This window comes from Leopardus geoffroyi, chromosome A1 (genome assembly GCF_018350155.1).
Source record: "Leopardus geoffroyi isolate Oge1 chromosome A1, O.geoffroyi_Oge1_pat1.0, whole genome shotgun sequence".
In the NCBI taxonomy this organism is placed as follows: domain Eukaryota; kingdom Metazoa; phylum Chordata; class Mammalia; order Carnivora; family Felidae; genus Leopardus; species Leopardus geoffroyi.
In genome coordinates this window covers 202,220,019-202,239,572 of record NC_059326.1, presented here as the reverse complement: position 1 = coordinate 202,239,572, position 19,554 = coordinate 202,220,019, and the positions used below count along the sequence as shown (strand labels likewise).

At 38.6% G+C, this 19,554-nt stretch overlaps 1 protein-coding gene across 3 annotated transcripts in view; it reads right to left on the bottom strand.

Annotated features, from left to right (window-relative positions):
- Positions 1-19,554, bottom strand: part of EMB (embigin) — a 47,000-nt gene that overhangs the window by 15,934 nt on the left and 11,512 nt on the right. The window contains exons 2-6 of one of the 3 annotated variants that reach the window (XM_045438437.1): positions 18,682-18,771; positions 18,119-18,208; positions 17,551-17,640; positions 16,983-17,072; positions 209-392 (exon numbers count right to left, since the gene is read on the bottom strand). In XM_045438437.1, coding sequence (XP_045294393.1) covers positions 209-392; positions 16,983-17,072; positions 17,551-17,640; positions 18,119-18,208; positions 18,682-18,771 — 544 coding nt within the window. The remainder of the gene's footprint in view (positions 1-208; positions 393-16,982; positions 17,073-17,550; positions 17,641-18,118; positions 18,209-18,681; positions 18,772-19,554) is intronic. The other 2 variants (XM_045438445.1, XM_045438456.1) reach the window with 2 other exon arrangements.

Here is a 19,554-nt window from a genome sequence, read left to right as displayed (position 1 = left end):
CTTAGTTCTCAAAACACTTCTTGATCAAACTGAAAAAGACTTAGCATTCAGTCAAAATTCTAAAATAGAAACAGTCCCGTAAATATGCAAAATAGAACATTAGCATAACTTTCAAGAGACAGCAAAGGAAAGAATGCCCAGTCAGCAAAAATGTTAAGAAGTTAACAAATTTCATCTAGCCATGCAGGTTAAAATTTTATATACTTACATGTACTGGGCATACAGGATGCATCCTGTTGCATTGGTGAGATAATTCTCAAGTAGTTCATCACCTTTTTTCCAAGTCACATTTACTGAATTCACACCCCTAGATATTGTGATTTGGCATGTGAGTTCTATATTAGAAGGTCTTTCTAAAGTGATATTTTTTTCCACCGGTACATTGGAATGTTCTATTAGCCACAAAAGAAAACCAAGAAAAAAAAGTTGTAAAGTTACATTTAGGGGAGACCCAATACATACATATATATATATATATATATATATATATATATATATATATATATAGCAGTTTTAAGTAATCAATAACAATGCTCTATCAACCTTTTTTTTTAATGTTTACTTAGTTTTGAGAGAGAGAGAGAGAGAGAGAGAGAGAGAGACAGAGCATGAGTGGGGGAGGAGCAGAAAAAGAGGGAGACACAGAATCTGAAGCAGGCTCCAGGTTCTGAACTGTCAGCACAGAGCCCGATGTGGGGCTCAAACCCATGAACCGTGAGACCATGAAATGAGCCAAAGTCAGACACAGACCGACTGAGCCACCCGGGTGCCTCAATAGTTTCTTAATGTAACATTCCTTTGAAGAATTATTCCTCTGTCAACATAGATTAGGTTCCCTACATTAATCTTTTTCATTGTCACAGCTGAAGAAAGGGTTTGTTACATTGACAGAATAGCAAAAGCCTAAGGCTATGATGTTAATCTTTAAATCTCTAGCTGACAAGGATATAGGGAATGAGCCCTGTATAAAGGAGTGCTTTATGCTGATAGCACAGAAACAGTCCAACTGCAAAAACAAAGGAAACCTAAGGGAGAGAATGAAGTAACTGTTGGGACTCCTTTCAGGAATCATGTTCTTTGTAGTTCTGACAAGAATGTATCGGTATCCAGCAAATGAATGAAGAAACTCTAGAAATCTGACACAATGATGTCGCAGATCTGGGCATTTTGCATGAATTGCTGCAACCCTCCCAAACACACAATTGTGTGTCCCTTGGGGAGGAACACCCCACTACCTAAGCTGTACTTTTGTCCCAAAATATAAAATAAAATAAAGGGGGAGAGGGTCCTGAAACGAAGTCTCTACATCCATCTACCAGTTTACAGGAAATACAGAGGATGGGAAAAACATGTTAAACTGCACCCCGTGAAAGTGATCAACAAAATCTGGAGTGTGAGAAAACTCTACAAGACGAATGATCTGGTTTTGTCAAGTGATAAATTAGAAAAGGGAAAGAAACGAACCTAAAAATAAAAAGATACTTTAAAAACACGCCTTTAGAAAAGGAACTAAAACCAACCCATAATATTTAGGGATGTACACCTGCGTAATAAAACAATTTTAAAAACCAAGGCTGTGACTGTATAAAAATCAGAGTAGTGCTGGTTACTCTTAAAGGGAAGTAAAGGGTTGTGTTTGTGGGAGGGCACTGCCTCATGTAAACACGTTTCTCAATCTCATGCTCAGTAGCGTGGTATCACTAAAAGCAGAACGCAGAGCCAAAAATGTGGAAAAGAAAAAAGAGAACCTAAGTAGCATAACATCACTTTTAATTCCACTTAAAACTTTACAGAAATGCTTCCTTAAGCAATGACCAGGTGCAAAGGTAGCACAGGTAGTGTGAGGTGCTTGGTGAGCACAAGCTTGAAATAACTGCTCTCGGAATTACAAGAGTGCTGAGTAAAAAACAAAAACAAAAACAAAAACACCTAGGTATAAACAGATCTTAACAACATTCAGTTATACAGGGAAAAAAACTGAGTCAGACAAACTGAAGGAATTTACACGTTTTGGCTCATTTTCTGAGTACACCAAAAATAAGACTAGGTACTAGTAAGCATGAGACAAGGTTTTAAGATTTTTTATATTCGGTCCTAAGCTTCTGTCTTCTGTTCCTCATTCGCCTTTAGCTCTGGGGTACCCTTAAAAGTTAGTCCTGTCTCTGTCAAATGAAGAAATTTACTTCACTGGTCAATTTCATAAAGGAGTTCTCTACACAGTCTCTGCCTTCACCCACTATAGCATATTCTGGTATCTTATTACCACATTACAAAAAGTGCTTTACCATAGGTTAAAAATGGTGTTGTTCAACCTGACTACCTCTTTTCACAGCTCATGTTTTATTTAATGTCTCCCAAGTATCAGCCATTGCCAGGGACTACATACGCCTTGAAATTCTCTTTCCCTTGCTTCTATTTCAGGATTTTAATACTTTGCTGGCCACACCAACTCCTCCAACTACCCATAAATGTGGTATCCCTTGGGACTTTGCTCTCTGGCCCCTTTCCTTTTCAATTTGACACTCCCATGTTGGATTCAACTATCATCTCTAATATCCTTTATTCACAAAACTCTTAGCTCCATTCCAGACTTGCTTCTGGATCCCCATGTCCATAGCTCTGGGTGTCTACTGAGCATCTAAACCTAGATATACTGCAGGTGCTTCAAACTCAATATATCCAAGGGAGATGGATTAGCCTTCTCTTCCCCTGCCCCACAACACTGAATCACATATGGGAGAGTTCAGTTGATTCCACCTCTGAAATGCAAATATATTTGCCCAGTTGTCTGCAGCCACTTTTAATTTATGCCTTTGAGGTGATTCAGGACACACTCCCCTCAAAATATGTCACCTTGGTATCCTGGATTTTTAAAAACATTTTAAAATGTATTTTATTTACTCTGAGAGAGAGAGAGAGAGAGAGAGAGAGAGAGAGAGAGGTGGAAATCAAAAGATGGAATCAATTTCCACCAAAAGAGATGGAAATTGGCAACATGCAACAACATGGATGGACCCCAAGGACACCAACCACAAGTGAACTAAGCCAGCCATGGGAGGACAAATACTGAATGACTGCACCCATCTGGAGGGGTCTGCATTTCTTCAGCATTTGCTCATAGCAGTTATGGTCTTTGCTGGTGCTTCAGGGATCCTTAGAAAGCTGAGCTAGTTTGCTTTATCTCCTTGCTGCTGTGTGACAGGAAATCTTAACTTACAGAGAAGGAAGGGGCCACAGGAGGTCAAAATGTCCAAGGCACGTCTACTGAAAATTCTTTCACATCCTGCAAAACTGCTCACTTGTTGCTTCAGGGACAAAGTCTTTGGAGATTTCTGTGAGTCTTTTCCCCAGGGCTAAGCTGAGTGTCAGTCATTACTGCTGGCCCCTGCTCAGCAGAGTTTATGCTGGCAAGGCACCCCTGCTCAGAATGAGGAGTCCCAGGCCTTGGAGCTGCAGGCCATCGAGCTGCCAGAGGCCCGAGAGGCCGGAGCACCCAGAGAAGGCTATTTTGACCCTTGCATTATTTCCCTGGCACCTCGTGGGGCTGACGACAGACTATCTTTCTTGCGGGAGGACTCACGAGAAGACATGGCAGCACTATCACTCCTAGCAGGAGGCCTTTACATTCCAGAAGGTGACTCCGGGACACCACGCTCCGGGACACCAGCCTTCCAACATTAGGAAGTTAGAATATGAATTTTCACCCCCATTTCACAAGGCAGCAGCCCAGTGTCAGGTTCCTTGCCTGACGTTGCTGACAGGGCAATACAAAGTATCTTCATGTTGGACACCTCAGTTTCCTCATCTGTAAAATGGCACAATTCATATTTCCTGAGACCGCAGAAAGAATTAAATGAGCTATCATGGGGTAAATGTTAGTAATATATTAATTGCTGAATAATTCCCCCACTTAACTTCCTCTCACCATTTATCTCACTAGGGAATATAACAAAAGCTATGTGTTACCTAAAGTTATGTATTTTTCACATCATTCCATCTTTATAGCAGTTCTATGACATAAGTACCATTTTTATCATTCCTACGTCATAGATGAGGAAGCTGAGGCAAAGGAAGGTTACCCATCTTTCCCTAGATCACATATCAAGACAACGACAGATGTTAATACAAAATTAGGTGTGGCCGGGTTCGGATTCTTACAACCAATGATGTGTACCGACTCTCAAAGATACGAAATTCTTATGATAATGGAATGTGCTTCCTCATCACTTTCAAACTATTAAACTGCGATCTTAAGTGAAAGAAAATATGAATAAAAGATGAAAGAAACTTATAATGCAGCAACATAGCAATGTGATGACAGATGGTGTGATCAACATACTTTAAACATTCACACTTTCAACTGAATGCGTGTAGCCTTTCTTTGTGTCAGGCCAGTTTCTCAGCCTTCCTTGTCACCTCCCTGCTTCTTGTAATACTTCGCAGAAGCTTCTGCAGCTTGCTTTCCTATCAGAAGATCAAAAATATGTAAAAAGTTTTGCCTCTATTTTGTAGTTAGCCAACAAACTAATATGTCCATTGAACTCAATGGACAATGTTTCGACTTCCCCAAAACCACAACTGCAATGTATTTCTGCTATTTTGGAGTGTTGCAAAAACATCCATGAAATCAACATTTCTAAGACTATACCCAATTGCTCAATTTCTGAACTATATTTTTAAAAGGCTGTTCTTAAAGTCAAATGGTAATTTACATCTGTCTCTTATTTTCCTAATTCTCTTTTATTTTCATAATTAAAAGTTTTTAAGTATATGGACATTTAAGCAATTTGAAATCTTCAGAGAAATGACAACAGTAGGACCTTAATGGGTCTATTTAGGAATCATATCACTCAAAATAAAAGTCTACTTTGTTCTTCTATAGAAAAAAAAGTGAAAAAGGCAAATTGAAATTTCTTGCATAAGACAGTGTTTCCAAACATGCTTTAAAAGCAGTAACTTTTATTTGCAAGAGTTAAATGTACCACAACATAAAAAAACTGGTAAAATGGGACAATTCTGACTGGGGCAGAGATAGGAAATATGGGGCTCTTCTTTATTTTACTGTAGATGTCAATGAGGTCCCATGTTACATCCTAAAATATAGATGGAACATTTAGAATCCTGACAGAAATTGTCAGAAGGCCACTCTAACATGAGGCCAACATCTGTACACAAAACGGATTCCTATTTTTAACATTTTGTAGCTCCATTTATATGATGTTTCTTACTGTATGGAATTTAACTGACTTTATGAAACAATTCCTCTGAATAAGAATAAAATATGGTATCTTAAACTTCATATTCAAAATTTGTACAGTAACACAAGAAAATTGCTCCTTGCTTCTTGTAATTTTCAGCTCCTCCCAAATTAAATTTCATATTGAAGTAAAGAATCATGATCATTTTTTTTCTCTGCATCTGTTATTGAGATGCCATCTGATCAGCACAATACTGATGCGATAGAGTCTAAAATACACATGGTTTGTCAATAAGATACTACCTCACACTAGTCAGAGTGGCTAACATTAGCAACTCTGGCAACAACAGATGTCGGCAAGGATGCAGAGAAAGAGGATCTCTTTTGCACTGCTGGTGGGAAAGCAAGCTGGTGCAGCCACTCTGGAAAACAGTATGGAGGTTCCTCAAAAAGTTAAAAACAGAACTACCCTATGACCCAGCAACTGCACTACTAGGCATTTATCCAAGGGATACAGGTGTGCTGTTTCGAAGGGACACATGCACCCCCATGTTTATAGCAGCACTACCAACAACAGCCAAAGTATGGAAAGAGCCCAAATGGCCATCAATGGATGAATGGATAAAGAAGATGTGATATACACGCACACACACACACACACACACACACACACACACACACACAATGGAGTATTACTTGGCAATCAAAAAGAATGAAATCTTGCCATTTGTAACTACGTGGATGGAACTAGAGGATATTATGCTAAGTGAAATTAGTCAGAGAAAGACAAACATCATATGACTTCATTCATATGTGGAATTTAAGATACAAAACAGATGAACATAAAGGAAGGAAAGCAAAAATAATATAAAAACAGGGAGGGGGACAAAATATAAGAGAATCTTAAATACAGAGGACAAACTGAGGGTTGCTGGAGGGGCTGTGGGTGGGGGGATGGGCTAAATGGTAAGGGGCATTAAGGAAGACACTTGGGATGAGCATTGGGTGTTATAGATAGGGGATGAATCACTGGAATCTACTCCTGAAAACATTATTGCACTATATGCTAACTTGGATGTAAATTAAAAAATTAAATAAATAAATAAATAAATAAATAAATAAATAATAAAATACATGCAGCTCCTGAATTCCATAACCTTAGAACAGAAAATCACCAACATGCACAAGAAACCTAAATGGGTATAAGCCTAACCTGAGTATAAAATGTATATTTAAAAAGTATATAATAAGGGGCACCTGGGTGGCTTAGTCGGTCGGGTATATGACTTTGGCTCAGGTCATAATCTCACAGCTTGTGGGTTCAAGCCCTGCGTCGGACTCTGTGCTGACAGCTCAGAGCCTGGAGCCTGCTTCAGATTCTGTGCCTCCCTCTCCCTCTGCCCCTCCCCTGCTCGTGCTCTGTCTCTCTCGGCCTCTCAAAAAATAAATAAATGGTAAAAAAAATTTTTTTAATGTATGTAAGAAAAGTATGTATGTGTATGTATACGTGTGTCTGTATACACACACACACACACACACACACACACACACACACACACACACAAAGTCTCCAAGTCTTCCCTTTGGAATCCCTCAAGCTCTAGGAACTATGTGACTGGTGTTATATAAGCACAGCTTAGTGTCAAAATTTTTGGAATTTTATGCAGGCAGCATCAAAAGTCAGGGAAATACTAGAAAATGTAGATGGCTTCTACACAAATGAAGCAGGGTTTACCAACCATAATTCAAAGATTCAGCAATATGATGGAAAATGTTATAAAATTAGCCAAGAAAAGATGTTAGTTAAACTTCATTAAACAAAGTTCCTGCTGGTCACTTAGTACCAGGTATAACGGTTATTTCTCTACTTTCTAAACTGACTTGAAATCATTTCAAATAACCATTTAAAAGGGACATGGTTCCATTTGAATTTTAGAAAGGCACATTTCTTCTTGTTTTCAACAATGTAGCCTTTAATTTGAGGGTATAGCATTGAGTAATAATCCATCAACTAAATACCTTTTTATACAACATAAGGAATAGGAGGTACTGTAATAACTGTTCATACCAGTTAGAGAGAAAATACAACTAATAGTTAAACTGTTTTAGTAATAAAACAGGTTACTATTATTTCCAGATAATTAACACAAAATTAATCCAACACTGTAGTAGTAGATTATCATATTTTTGATAACCAGAATCTGAATACCATTCCCATACGTGTAAGTTGTAATGAGAGGCAAAGCCCCCTCAGTCACTATGTAAGCCGAAAAACCAGATATTTCTTCTACCTCTCTGAGGGTAAGGGCATGGCCACTTGACAAATCACATCCTCCCATCCAGGACTTTAAAATTAGAGAGAATGACTTAAGGCCCTACACAGAATTGAGAAATTAATCACACAGCAATGGCAAACATCTAGCAATGATAGGGTATGTGTTCATATAGTCATTCACTCAAAACTTATTTACTACGTGCCTTTCATTCATCCATTCATTCACAATTGTACTAAAAATCTACTAGGTGCCTTTACTCTGAGCATTGATATCAAGAGTACAGTACCAGCAACAATATCTTAACCAGATGATTTCAGGGTTTCTTGCTGTCTGCCCTCCTTAGGTCTTTGGCATATTCTAGACTTTGGTTTCCATCCGAATCATAAACCTGGAGAAATAGAAAGCCTGGGGGACAAGCTTTTTGACATTGGTGTGGGCAATGATTTCATGGATATGAGCAACAAAAAACAAATATAAACATGTGGAACTATAGCAAATTAATAGGTTTCTGTATAGTAGGGGTATGCAGGTGGCTCAGTTGGTTAAGCATCTGACTCTTGATTTATTTAGGCTTAGGTCATGATCTCAAGGTCATGAGATAGAGCCCCGTGTTGGGTTCCACACTGAGTGTGGAGCCTGCTCAAGACTCTCTCTCCCCCCGACCCTCTCCACTGCTCACTCTCAATCTCTCTCTCTAAAATAAATAAATAAATAAATTGAATTGAAATGAAATGAAATAAAATAAAATAAAATAAAATAAAATAAAAACAGGCAAAGGAGCTGAATAAACATTTCTCGAAAGAAGAGATACAAACGGCCAACAGATACTTAAGAAAAGGGAACTCCTGTACACTGTGAGTGGGAATGTAAATTGGTTTAGCCAGTATGGAAAACAGTATGGAGATTCCTCAAAAAATTAAAAACAGAACTGCCATATGATCCAGGAATCCCATTTCTGGGTATATACCTAAAGGAAATGAAATCAGGATTTCAAAGAGATATCAGCACTGCCATGCTCACTGCAGCATTGTTCACGAGAGCTAAGATGTGGAAACAACCCAAGTGCCCATAGAAAGAAGGATGGATAAAAAGGATGGAACATTATTCAGCTGTGAGAAAGAAGGAAACTCTGCCTTTGACGATAACAGGGATGAACCTGGAGGACATTATGCTAAGTGAAATAAGCCAGACAGGAAGAGACAAATACTGTATAGTTCCACTTTTATGTGGAACCTAAAAATAGAAAGAAAAAAGTTGAACTTGTAGAAGCAGAGAGAGTAGAAGGATGGTTACCAGGGATTGGAGGAGTGGGGGAAATGAGGAGATGCTGGTCAAAAGGTACCAAGCTGCAATTCTCAGGGTAAGACTAGAGAGCTAATGTACAGCATAAAGACTACACTTAATAACACCGTACTGAACACTGCAAATATGCTAAGACAGTAAATTTCAGGTGTTCCCATCATACAAAAAACCAACTTTGTGAGATGCTATGTTAATTCATTGACTATAGCAACATTTCACTATATACGTATAACAAATCAGTATGCTGCACACCCTAAATACATACAATTTTTCTTTTCTTATTTTTCTTTTTCTTTTTTTTTTTTTAAATTTGCATCCAAATTAGTCAGCATATAGTGCAACAAGGATTTCAGGAGTAGATTCCTTAGTGCCCCTTACCCATTTAGCCCATCCCCCCTCCCACACTCCCTACAATAACCCTGTTTGTTTTCCATATTTATGAGTCTCTTATGTTTTGTCCCACTCCCTGCTTTTATATTATTTTTGTTTCCCTTCCCTTATGTTCATCTGTTTTGTCTCTTAAAGTCCTCGTATGAGTGAAGTCATATGATGTTTGTCTTTCTCTGACTAATTTCACTTAGCATAATACCCTCCAGTTCCATCCACATAGTTGCAAATGGCAAGATTTCATTGTTTTTGATTGCCAAGTAATAATCCATTGTGTATATATACCACATCTTCTTTATCCATTCATCCATCCAATGGACATTTGGGCTCTTTCCATACTTTGGCTATTGTTGATAGTGCTGCTATAAACATGGGGGTGCATGTGTCCCTTCAAAACAGCACACCTGTATCCCTTGGATAAATATGTAGTAGTGCAATTGCTGGGTCATAGGGTATTTTTTAATATATTTTAAAAAGGAAAAAAATTAATTGCAATAGATATTCTAAGTCGAATGAGATTTAAATCACAGGTGATAATATAATATCAGAAAATCATTCATTCCCCTCCAAATTATTCTACAGATTCAGTGAAAAATCAGTCAAAAATCAAGCAGTATTTGTTGTGGAATTTGATTCCAAAAAAATCTACATGAAAGAGTAAAAATACAGGACATTGGAAAACCTATCAAAAAGAAAAGAACAAAGATATAAAGATGTATCATAATGTTTCACAAAATTAATATTAATGTATTCATGATGCTAGAAAACACCAAGAAATTAATGGAATAAAATTTCTGGATTGCAACTTGGAAACTATTAGTGGTCAAGAAGTCAAGGTAACAGTTACCATGAGATTTGTTTTTTAATGAATTAGAAGAGAAGAGAAATTATCAGTGTAACACAACTATTAGGTGTGGGCATAGCTTAATGAACATTTTGTTTAGTGTGTGTGTGCATGTGTGTGTGCTGCGTGTGCATGGGTGGTGAATCAGGTTATAAGGTAAATTCATTTCTTACTGTGCCCAACTCTATAAAATGTCCAAAACACATTGAAACAATAAAGGAACAGAATAGCACATGGGAATTTGGAATATGATTAGGGTGATGTTTCAAAGCTAAAGGAAGAAGGAGAACTATTCAATACTGAGGGTTGAGACAATGGCTATCTACATAAAAATAATTTAATAAAGTTAGTGCCCTATCACACACAGTAAATAAAAGTACATTTCAAATGGATTGAAAACTGAAAGGTGAAAAACTCCTATGAAAATACTTCTATAAAAATGATAGGAGAAAACAAAAACAGTGAAACTTCCTCACAATAAAAAACACCATGCAAATGTTTAAAGACAACTGGGAGACAGTATTTGTAATTTCAATAAAAAGTACAAATTAGCACTTAAAATTTATAGCTGTCTTCCAGACATCAATTTAAAAATATATAAGCCCAATAGATAAATGGATACAGGATGTTAACACACACACATATACATATATATAAGTATGTCCAACTCCAAAATGCAAATTAAAACAAAAGTGATACAGCTTTTAGCGCTCATGCTGCCAAAAACCAAAGAGTTTAATAATATCAAGTGCTGGTTAGGATCGAGGGAGAATTATAGTCAAATATGGGACTAAGGGAGAGGTAAACTGTCACTTTAGAGGGCAAATTGCAAGTCTGTATTAAAATTAAAATGCACATAATTTCTGATTCAGCAATTCCACTATGTGATATTATCCCTAGAGGAGCACATGCAGTCATGCCCAGAGAGAGAGATGTAGAAAGAAGTGTTCATTATTGAACGGTTTACAATAGAATAAAAGTTCAACAAACTGGGGTACATTGAGAGGAAAATGTCTAAGAAGGCTGGTATATTTATACTGTGTGCACAAGTAAAAGAAACAAGCTATGCCCATGTAATATGGCTAGATCTCCAAGAATTAATACTGAATGATAACAGAAAGCAATATGCAGAACAATACGTTTGGGTTTAAAACACTAATTTTAAAGAATACAAAACAATGCACACAGTACTCTATAGTTTCTATGAATACAAACACACACACACACACACACACACACACACACACACACACACAAACACATTGAACAGAGGTTACTCCTGGAGAGGAGAGACTTGAGACAGAAGCAGGGGTTGTGCAAAAGGGCTTTGACTTCCTCTGTCAAGTTGTTTTCAACACCAGAAATTCTATTTGGCTATTTTTCAAACATGCTTTGTCTTTTCTTTTTTTTTTTTTTTTTTGATAGCGTAATATTTTCTCATGTTTTAATATTTCTTTTTCTATACCTCTACCTACTATTTCTATGATATAAAAATTCTAGACAATCTAATCTTGCTGTTCCTCAGTTGACTCCCAGTCTTGGGGACTACTCCACTGTATTTTGTATTTCTGACTTGTAAGTCCTCAGTAGAGATTCCACAGCCAGAGCAGGCGATGTGTCCTTCCATAAAGTTTTTTCATTTGCTTCTCTGCAGAATTAATACCTGCCAGGGTCATGTTTGTGTTATTTTTCAGCTTGCAGGCTCCTGTATAATCCAAGTAATGTAAATGTGCACTCTAAATCTCATTGAGGGCAGGCCCTTGACTTTGAGTACTCAGGGTCTTTGTTTTTGATGCAGAACAAGGCTAAACCAAGGCTAAAATCATGGCCTGGTGCTAACCCACTGTTCCCCACCCCTTCTCACTTCCTAGGCCAAACCTCTTTTCACTGTATTTATAGCCTTCTGTCGGTTTTCAGTTCCACCTTTCTGGAAGGATCGGCTTTCTGGGGATTTTCAGTTCGAGCTCCCCTCCTTGCTTAGATTCAAGGCCTTATTCTCAGATCTGTGGCTCTTGGAACTCAAATACCTTGTTGACAAACACAAAAAAAAGCAACACATCAGTTCACAAACTTGATGCCTGGTCATCAGTTTTGGCTGGCAGTTATTGTTTTTACTTTTTGTGTACTTAACTAAATATTTATTTATTTATTTATTTATTTTTATTTTATTATTATTTTTTTTTTAAATTTTTATTTTTTTTAATTTTTTTTTTCAACGTTTATTTATTTTTGGGACAGAGAGAGACAGAGCATGAACGGGGGAGGGGCAGAGAGAGAGGGAGACACAGAATCGGAAACAGGCTCCAGGCTCTGAGCCATCAGCCCAGAGCCCGACGCGGGGCTCGAACTCGCGGACCGCGAGATCGTGACCTGGCCGAAGTCGGACGCTTAACCGACTGCGCCACCCAGGCGCCCCTTAACTAAATATTTAAAAGAATGTTTGAGATATTTTAAATTTTCTAGATATGGTAGGAGGATTTTCAGATTCCCTAATTTACTATATTGCTGGAAATAAAAGGTTACAATATTTTTTTTTAATGTTTCTTTATTATTGAGAGGCAGAGAGAGACAGAGCATGAGTATGGGAGGGGCAGGGTCTGAGGGAGGCACAGAAGCCAAAACAGGCTCCAGGCTCTGAGCTGTCAACACAGAGCCTGACGCAGGGCCTGAACCCACAAACCGGGAGATCATGACCTAAGCCAAAGTCGGACACTCAACCAACTGAGCCACCCAGGCGCCCCAAAATGTTTCAATATTTTTGAAAATCAACTCACTTTTACTTATGTAATTAAAAATTAATTTAAAGTGCTAAATACAAGGGTGCCTGGGTGGCTTAGTCAGTTAAGCATTCGACTTCAGCTCAGGTCACGATCTCTCGTTTCATGAGTTTGAGTCCCACGTCAGGCTCTGTGCTATCAGGAGCCTGCTTCTGATTCTGTGTCTTCCTCTTTCTCTGCCCCTCTCCTGCTCACACTCTGTCTCTTTCTGTCAAAAATAAACATTAAAAAAAAAAACCTAAAATGCTAAATACATATCAGAGAAACAGAACCTACTTCTCTATATGTGCTTTATTGAAGATGTAGCTTTTGACCTAATTCTGAAAGACTGGGAAGATTTGAATGTAAGCAGCAGACAAGGGAAGAGATGGGACTATATCCTATCAGGTTCCCTGTCCCACTTATGCTAGGATGTCCCGTCCCTGCTCCTTACCAGCATCATCTAACTTTTTCATTAGATTCTTCACCCAATGTTAACAAGCACGTGATCATTAAATCATTTGTCTTCTCATGTTGATGGGGTGGGGCACAGTTACACAGCTGTTCTTTAGGTATAGAGCAGTGGCTCTCAACTGGGTAGATTTTGCCTCCCCAGGGGACATGTGGGTGGCACCGTGTGGAGAGCTTTTCGGTTGCCACAACTTGGTGAGTGCTACTCAAATCTAGTAGGTAGAGGCCAGGGATGCTACCAAACATCCTCCAGTGCCCCCCCAGTAGCCCCACTGCCCCTACAGCAAAGAATGATCCTGTTTAAAAGGTCAGTATTTCTGCTAATGAGAAACCATGGTGAATGCGTGCAGCTACTGCCACTTATATCACTACGGTGGCTCCCTCTTCCATATCTTTCTGTCACTCTGAATGCTAATATTCACTTCGTTTTTCTCTGTACATCAGCAGCATCTGCAGAAGGTGTGATGACTGAGAGTCTGCCCCTGAGAAACATCACACCCATTTGAACCTCCTCGGAATCATTCTAAGGTCTTCTCTGCCACAAGGGGTCTGAGCAGCCAAATATAAGGGACTCATTATTCTTTTTCTTTTTTGACTAAAAAGTCCATTTCTTTTTCTCTCTTCCTGAATCCTTTTTCTCAATCTCATGGACCAGGTTAGAGTCTGAGAGGTCCTAACCCTGACTTCTTGCCTCTAGCTCTAGGCAACACGGCTACCTTCCTTTCCCCGACCTTAACGACTCTTCTCAAATTTCACTCCATACCTTAATTTAAATATCTATTCCATTAGTGACTGCTTTGTCTGACTCCCCGTTTCACCAGGACCTTGCCAGGCCAGCTGCTAACATTTCAACATGGCAAATAAAATTTGTCATCAGGGAGAGCCTACCCCAACATTACCAGGGTGGTCAAGAAAACTGCCTGATGTTTTGATTTTAACCTCTTTAGTTAAACTATAACACATTGATTGAGATACCAAACACTATAATATGCAGAGGGAAAGAAAAAAGAATAAAGTAACAATAAAGAAAACACTCTAACTGCTGTAACACAAACAATGAATTTCAAACACTGACAATGGAAAAATTAGTGATGTAAAAAAAAAAAAGTCCATTATCAAAAGAGCAGCTTTAAAAGCCCAATGATATCAGAAAAGGGGAAAAAAAGGGAAAAAAAAGAAAACCTCTTATTCTTAATCAGTTATACTTTCACAAATATATTCATTATCTCCACAAATGTAATTTCTATAACAAATGTATTTAAGAATAAGGTAATTAAAATATTTTTCATTGTTTTTGAAATTTTATATATTTTCAAAAATAATGTAAGTTTCCTTAAAATAGGTATAATTGTTTTAATAATACTGTTGAGGGAAATGGATAATTGGGCATTAAGAAAGACAGCATATATACTGATTAATAGCATGGCCCCCGGCAGCACACTTCCTGGATTCAAAACCAGGCTTCAACTTCTCATCTGGGACCTCGGTCAATTCACTTGATTTCGTTGTGCCTCCTTTTCCTCATGTGCAAATTGCAGATAGTAATAGTACCCACTGCACAGAGTTGTTATGAGGACTGAACTACATTTTATTTAGAAATATATACATTGTCTGTAGTCAATCAATCCCATGTGCCTATTAAGTAAATAATTAGCAGCATTTTAAAAACATAAAATAAGTAAACGGTCAGGCTTCCATGAATCAAAGGTCATGTTTTCCATTCTTCCAGGCACGGGATCCTGTGTTTCCCCAGTCTCTAGCATCTTTGGTAAGTAAGCATGCTAGGAGCTGGGCCAGTGTCGTCACGATGGTCCAAAATGTGCAACTAATGTATCATATTTGAATCTCTCTACAAGAAACATTTTATCTCCTACCAGAGAGATCCATTTCTAAAAGGGCCTGAGGGAAAGAGAAAATAATAAGGACAACCTAGAAATGTAAGTGCGGTTCAAGTACACAATAATATCACAGTATGAAAACATTCCACTCATAAAGTGGAATAAAAATCCTAGTGACAGCAATAAGAAGAAAGCCCATGGTTCCTAATGAGCTTGAACACATCTTCAGACTTAACTTCTGTATTTCAGTAAAGGCGGTCCCTAACACCAAGCATTTCGATGGGCAGGAACCATGAGAACAACCTACATGAAGACACAACCAGCTCAAAAGTCCACTGTTTCAAAATCAACGTCAAATCTTTTCTTTTGTCGAATAAAAATGAATCCAGATTTACCTAAGGAGAGATTTTATTCAAAGAGTCTATTGCGGTAAGGAAGATGCTCCAGACTTTGGATCTGTAAGTATCTCAGAACCAAACAGAAAACACTTTCCTTTTACAGGAAGCAGGGGTGTGGGGTGCGGGGAGGGGGGGGGAGGGGCAGGTCAGTGGGCACTTTTGAGGGGAAACAGAACAAACTGGTGGATGGAGGCAGCATGATTGGGCTGTGCTCAGGCCTCGTGCTTGCTCAGACTTGGGGCAAACCAAAGTTCAGGGGCCTGGGAGGAAGAAAAAGCCTGACTAAAGCTTGATAAAGCCAAGGCAGATGGTAACTAATAGACCACTGTGAGTGCTAGGTCTCTTCCGAATGGCAGGAATACTGGTTTTAATAGAAGAATTAGAATAAAAGAGTAGTTAGGAGTTAAACCCTCCAAACGGGTTAAGTAAGTAAATAACCAGCCCAATACCAACTGAAAAGCCCACTTTTTTCTCTCTTCCCGGACACCGACCCTTTTTTTCTCAGGGTCCTTACTGGGTAAGTGAGGGGCATGATGTTGCCAACATCACCTGGCTTGTCAAAGGATTTGCAAGCTTAGGTTCTCATATGGGTCTGTCTTGAAGAAACATTTCATCTGACGAAGAAAATCAACAAGTAGAACGTGCAAAAAGTAAAAAATTAGGTAACAACACAAGACACAATTACGTTTTACAATTAAGGATAATTCCAAATACTGGAATAGAGACTGAGAACAAACAGTTGTACAAAGTCATAAGAAATGGTCTCCAAAAAAAGGTCAGTGCAAACATCCTGCAAAAAGGTCAGTATCAGAGGGGAGATGTGGGAAGCATACTGTTTGTATGAGAAAAAGAGAAACAGTTCTTAAGACAAAAGGACAGTTAAAGACTAGACAGGTATTGGATAAAACATGCTATTGACCCAATAAATGGGTTTACAGTATTTTAAATTCTAGTTATACTTTTAACATTGTTACTAAAACAGACAACCACTCTTACTCATTTAAAAAAATCTGAGATTACTTTTGAAATACTGGAATCCAAAACTGTGAAAACGAAAGCAGAGCTGAGTTTCAGCACAGAATACTTTACTTATTTTTCCACAGCACTGTCATTGGCTCATTTAGTAGCATCTTTCATTTCCCTGCCTGAAGGCCTCCCAGGACCTCCTCAATGCAGAGAGATTTGAATGGACGTACCAGCAAGAATTGATGAAAATGTACGAGCATCTGCCAATCAAAATGAACCTTCCCTTCCTCTCTGGCGTCCCTCTTCTAGAGAGGCTTCCTTAACCTTCCCACATCTGACCAGCTGCCCCCTCCCTGCACACCAAGCACATTGCCCTCTTTGCCTTAGACTCCTACATGCTCCCTTCTAATTGGATGAGGTACTGGTGTGTTTCTCCCATCAGGCCATGAGCAGGGATTAATACCTCATGAAGCAAAATGCAGTCACTTAATCAAACACAAAAACTTTGGGGGGGGGAACTGTATTATTTGAAATGTGGTACATTTACCAGTCAATGATATGTTATGACTCTCCAAGGAAAGGTTAGAATACTTTGTCATCATTTCTCCTCGGATGGGTAGACTTGTCAAAGGTGAAGCTATAAGAAAAAGATCAGGTGACTACATATTATTATCAAGATGAAACAATATTTTACTTATTTTTCCACAGGACTGTCATTGACTCATTTGACAGCATCTTTCATTTCCCTGCCTAAAGGTCTCCCAGGACCTCCTCAATGCAGAGAGATTTGAATGGACATACCAGCAAGAATTGATGAAAACGTACGAGCATCTGCCAATCAAAATGAACCTTCCCTTCCTCTCTGGCGTCCCTCTTCTAGAGAGGCTTCCTTAACCTTCCCACATCTGACCAGCTGCCCCCTCCCTGCACACCAAGCACATTGCCCTCTTTGCCTTAGACTCCTACATACTCCCTTCTAATTGGATGAGGTACTGGTGTGTTTCTACCATCAGACTATGAGCAGGGATTAACAGTTCATGAAGCAAAATTCAGTCACTTAATCAAAAGTAAAAACTCTGGGGGGCACTGTATTATTTGAAATGAGATACATTTACCTGTGGGTGGTATGTTATGACTCTCCAAGGAAAGGTTAGAATACTTTGTCAAAATTTCTTCTTGGATGGGTAGACTTGTCAAAGGTGAAGCTGTAAGAAAAAGATCAGGTGACTACATATTATTATCAAGATGAAACAATACTTTACTTATTTTTCCACAGGACTGTCATTGACTCATTTAGTAGCATCTTTCATTTCCCTGCCTAAAGGTCTCCCAGGACCTCCTCAATGCAGAGAGATTTGAATGGACGTACCAGCAAGAATTGATGAAAATGTACGAGCATCTGCCAATCAAAATGAACCTTCCCTTCCTCTCTGGCGTCCCTCTTCTAGAGAGGCTTCCTTAACCTTCCCACATCTGACCAGCTGCCCCCTCCCTGCACACCAAGCACATTGCCCTCTTTGCCTTAGACTCCTACATGCTCCCTTCTAATTGGATGAGGTACTGGTGTGTTTCTCCCATCAGACCATGAGCAGGGATTAATACCTCATGAAGCAAAATGCAGTCACTTAATCAAACACAAAAACTTTGGGGGGCACTGTATTATTTGAAATGAGATACATTTACCTGTGGGTGGTATGTTATGACTCTCCAAGGAAAGGTTAGAATACTTTGTTATCCTTTCTTCTTCAATGGGTAGACTTGTCAAAGGTGAAACTGTAAGAAAAAGAACAGGTGGTTACATAGTATTATCAAGATGAAACAATACTTATTTTTCCACAGCACTGTCATTGACTCATTTGACAGCATCTTTCATTTCCCTGCCTAAAGGCCTCCCAGGACCTCCTCAATGCAGAGAGATTTGAATGGATGTACCAGCAAGAATTGATGAAAACGTAAGAGCATCTGCCAATCAAAATGAACCTTCCCTTCTTCTCTGGCGTCCCCCTTTTAGAGAGGCTTCCTTAACCTTCCCACATCTGACCAGCTGCCCCCTCCCTGCACACCAAGCACATTGCCCTCTTTGCCTTAGACTCCTACATACTCCCTTCTAATTGGATGAGGTACTGGTGTGTTTCTACCATCAGACTATGAGCAGGGATTAACAGTTCATGAAGCAAAATTCAGTCACTTAATCAAAAGTAAAAACTCTGGGGGGCACTGTATTATTTGAAATGAGATACATTTACCTGTGGGTGGTATGTTATGACTCTCCAAGGAAAGGTTAGAATACTTTGTTATCCTTTCTTCTTCAATGGGTAGACTTGTCAAAGGTGAAACTGTAAGAAAAAGAACAGGTGGTTACATAGTATTATCAAGCTATGTATTATCATACATACAAGCTAGTATGTAACAGCTAAAATGTTATATTGTATACTATTTTTTTTTTTTGTATACTATTGAGTGAAAAATGTTTCAGGAAGCTCCAATGAACTAGGTCTCATATGCTCCCAGAGATTCAGAAATATATGGAGCTATCAAATGTGACCAAATTTCCAACTTTTTCTATATTCTTTTTTTTTTTTACTGAAAAATACCTACTGATTTATATCAAGTAGTTTTAAAAAAGTTCATTGTCTTATCCTACCACTTGTAGTTTCTTTATAAAACATAAATGAAGACATTGAGGAATTAGATAAGAGTGGTAGAAAAGACAGACATGAAGAGGCAGAAAGAAAATGAGTAAACAAAGAGAGAGAGACCATAATAAAGGGGCATTAAAAGAGGACAGAGAAGATACAATGAACACACAGTGAAGGTTTCTGTTTGTCTTCCAGTGACAGACCCAACCGCCCTCTACCAAAGTAACTTTTGGTTTTCCTCTGTCACTTCTTTCATCTTTTGAAAACCTTTATTGAAGAAGAAAATTTCCATTTCCACCTGGCCCACTCATCTGGAGAGTGTATTCTGGTTATGGTTTCTTTGACTTCAAGGCACCTGAACTTACCTCCCATGAAAACCACCCCAACTCTATCAAGTAAGTCAAAAAAGGGAAAAAGGCTTATTTATGAGTGTAGTCTTGGCTGCATTCTTTCAACATCTCATTCAATTTAAATTAAACC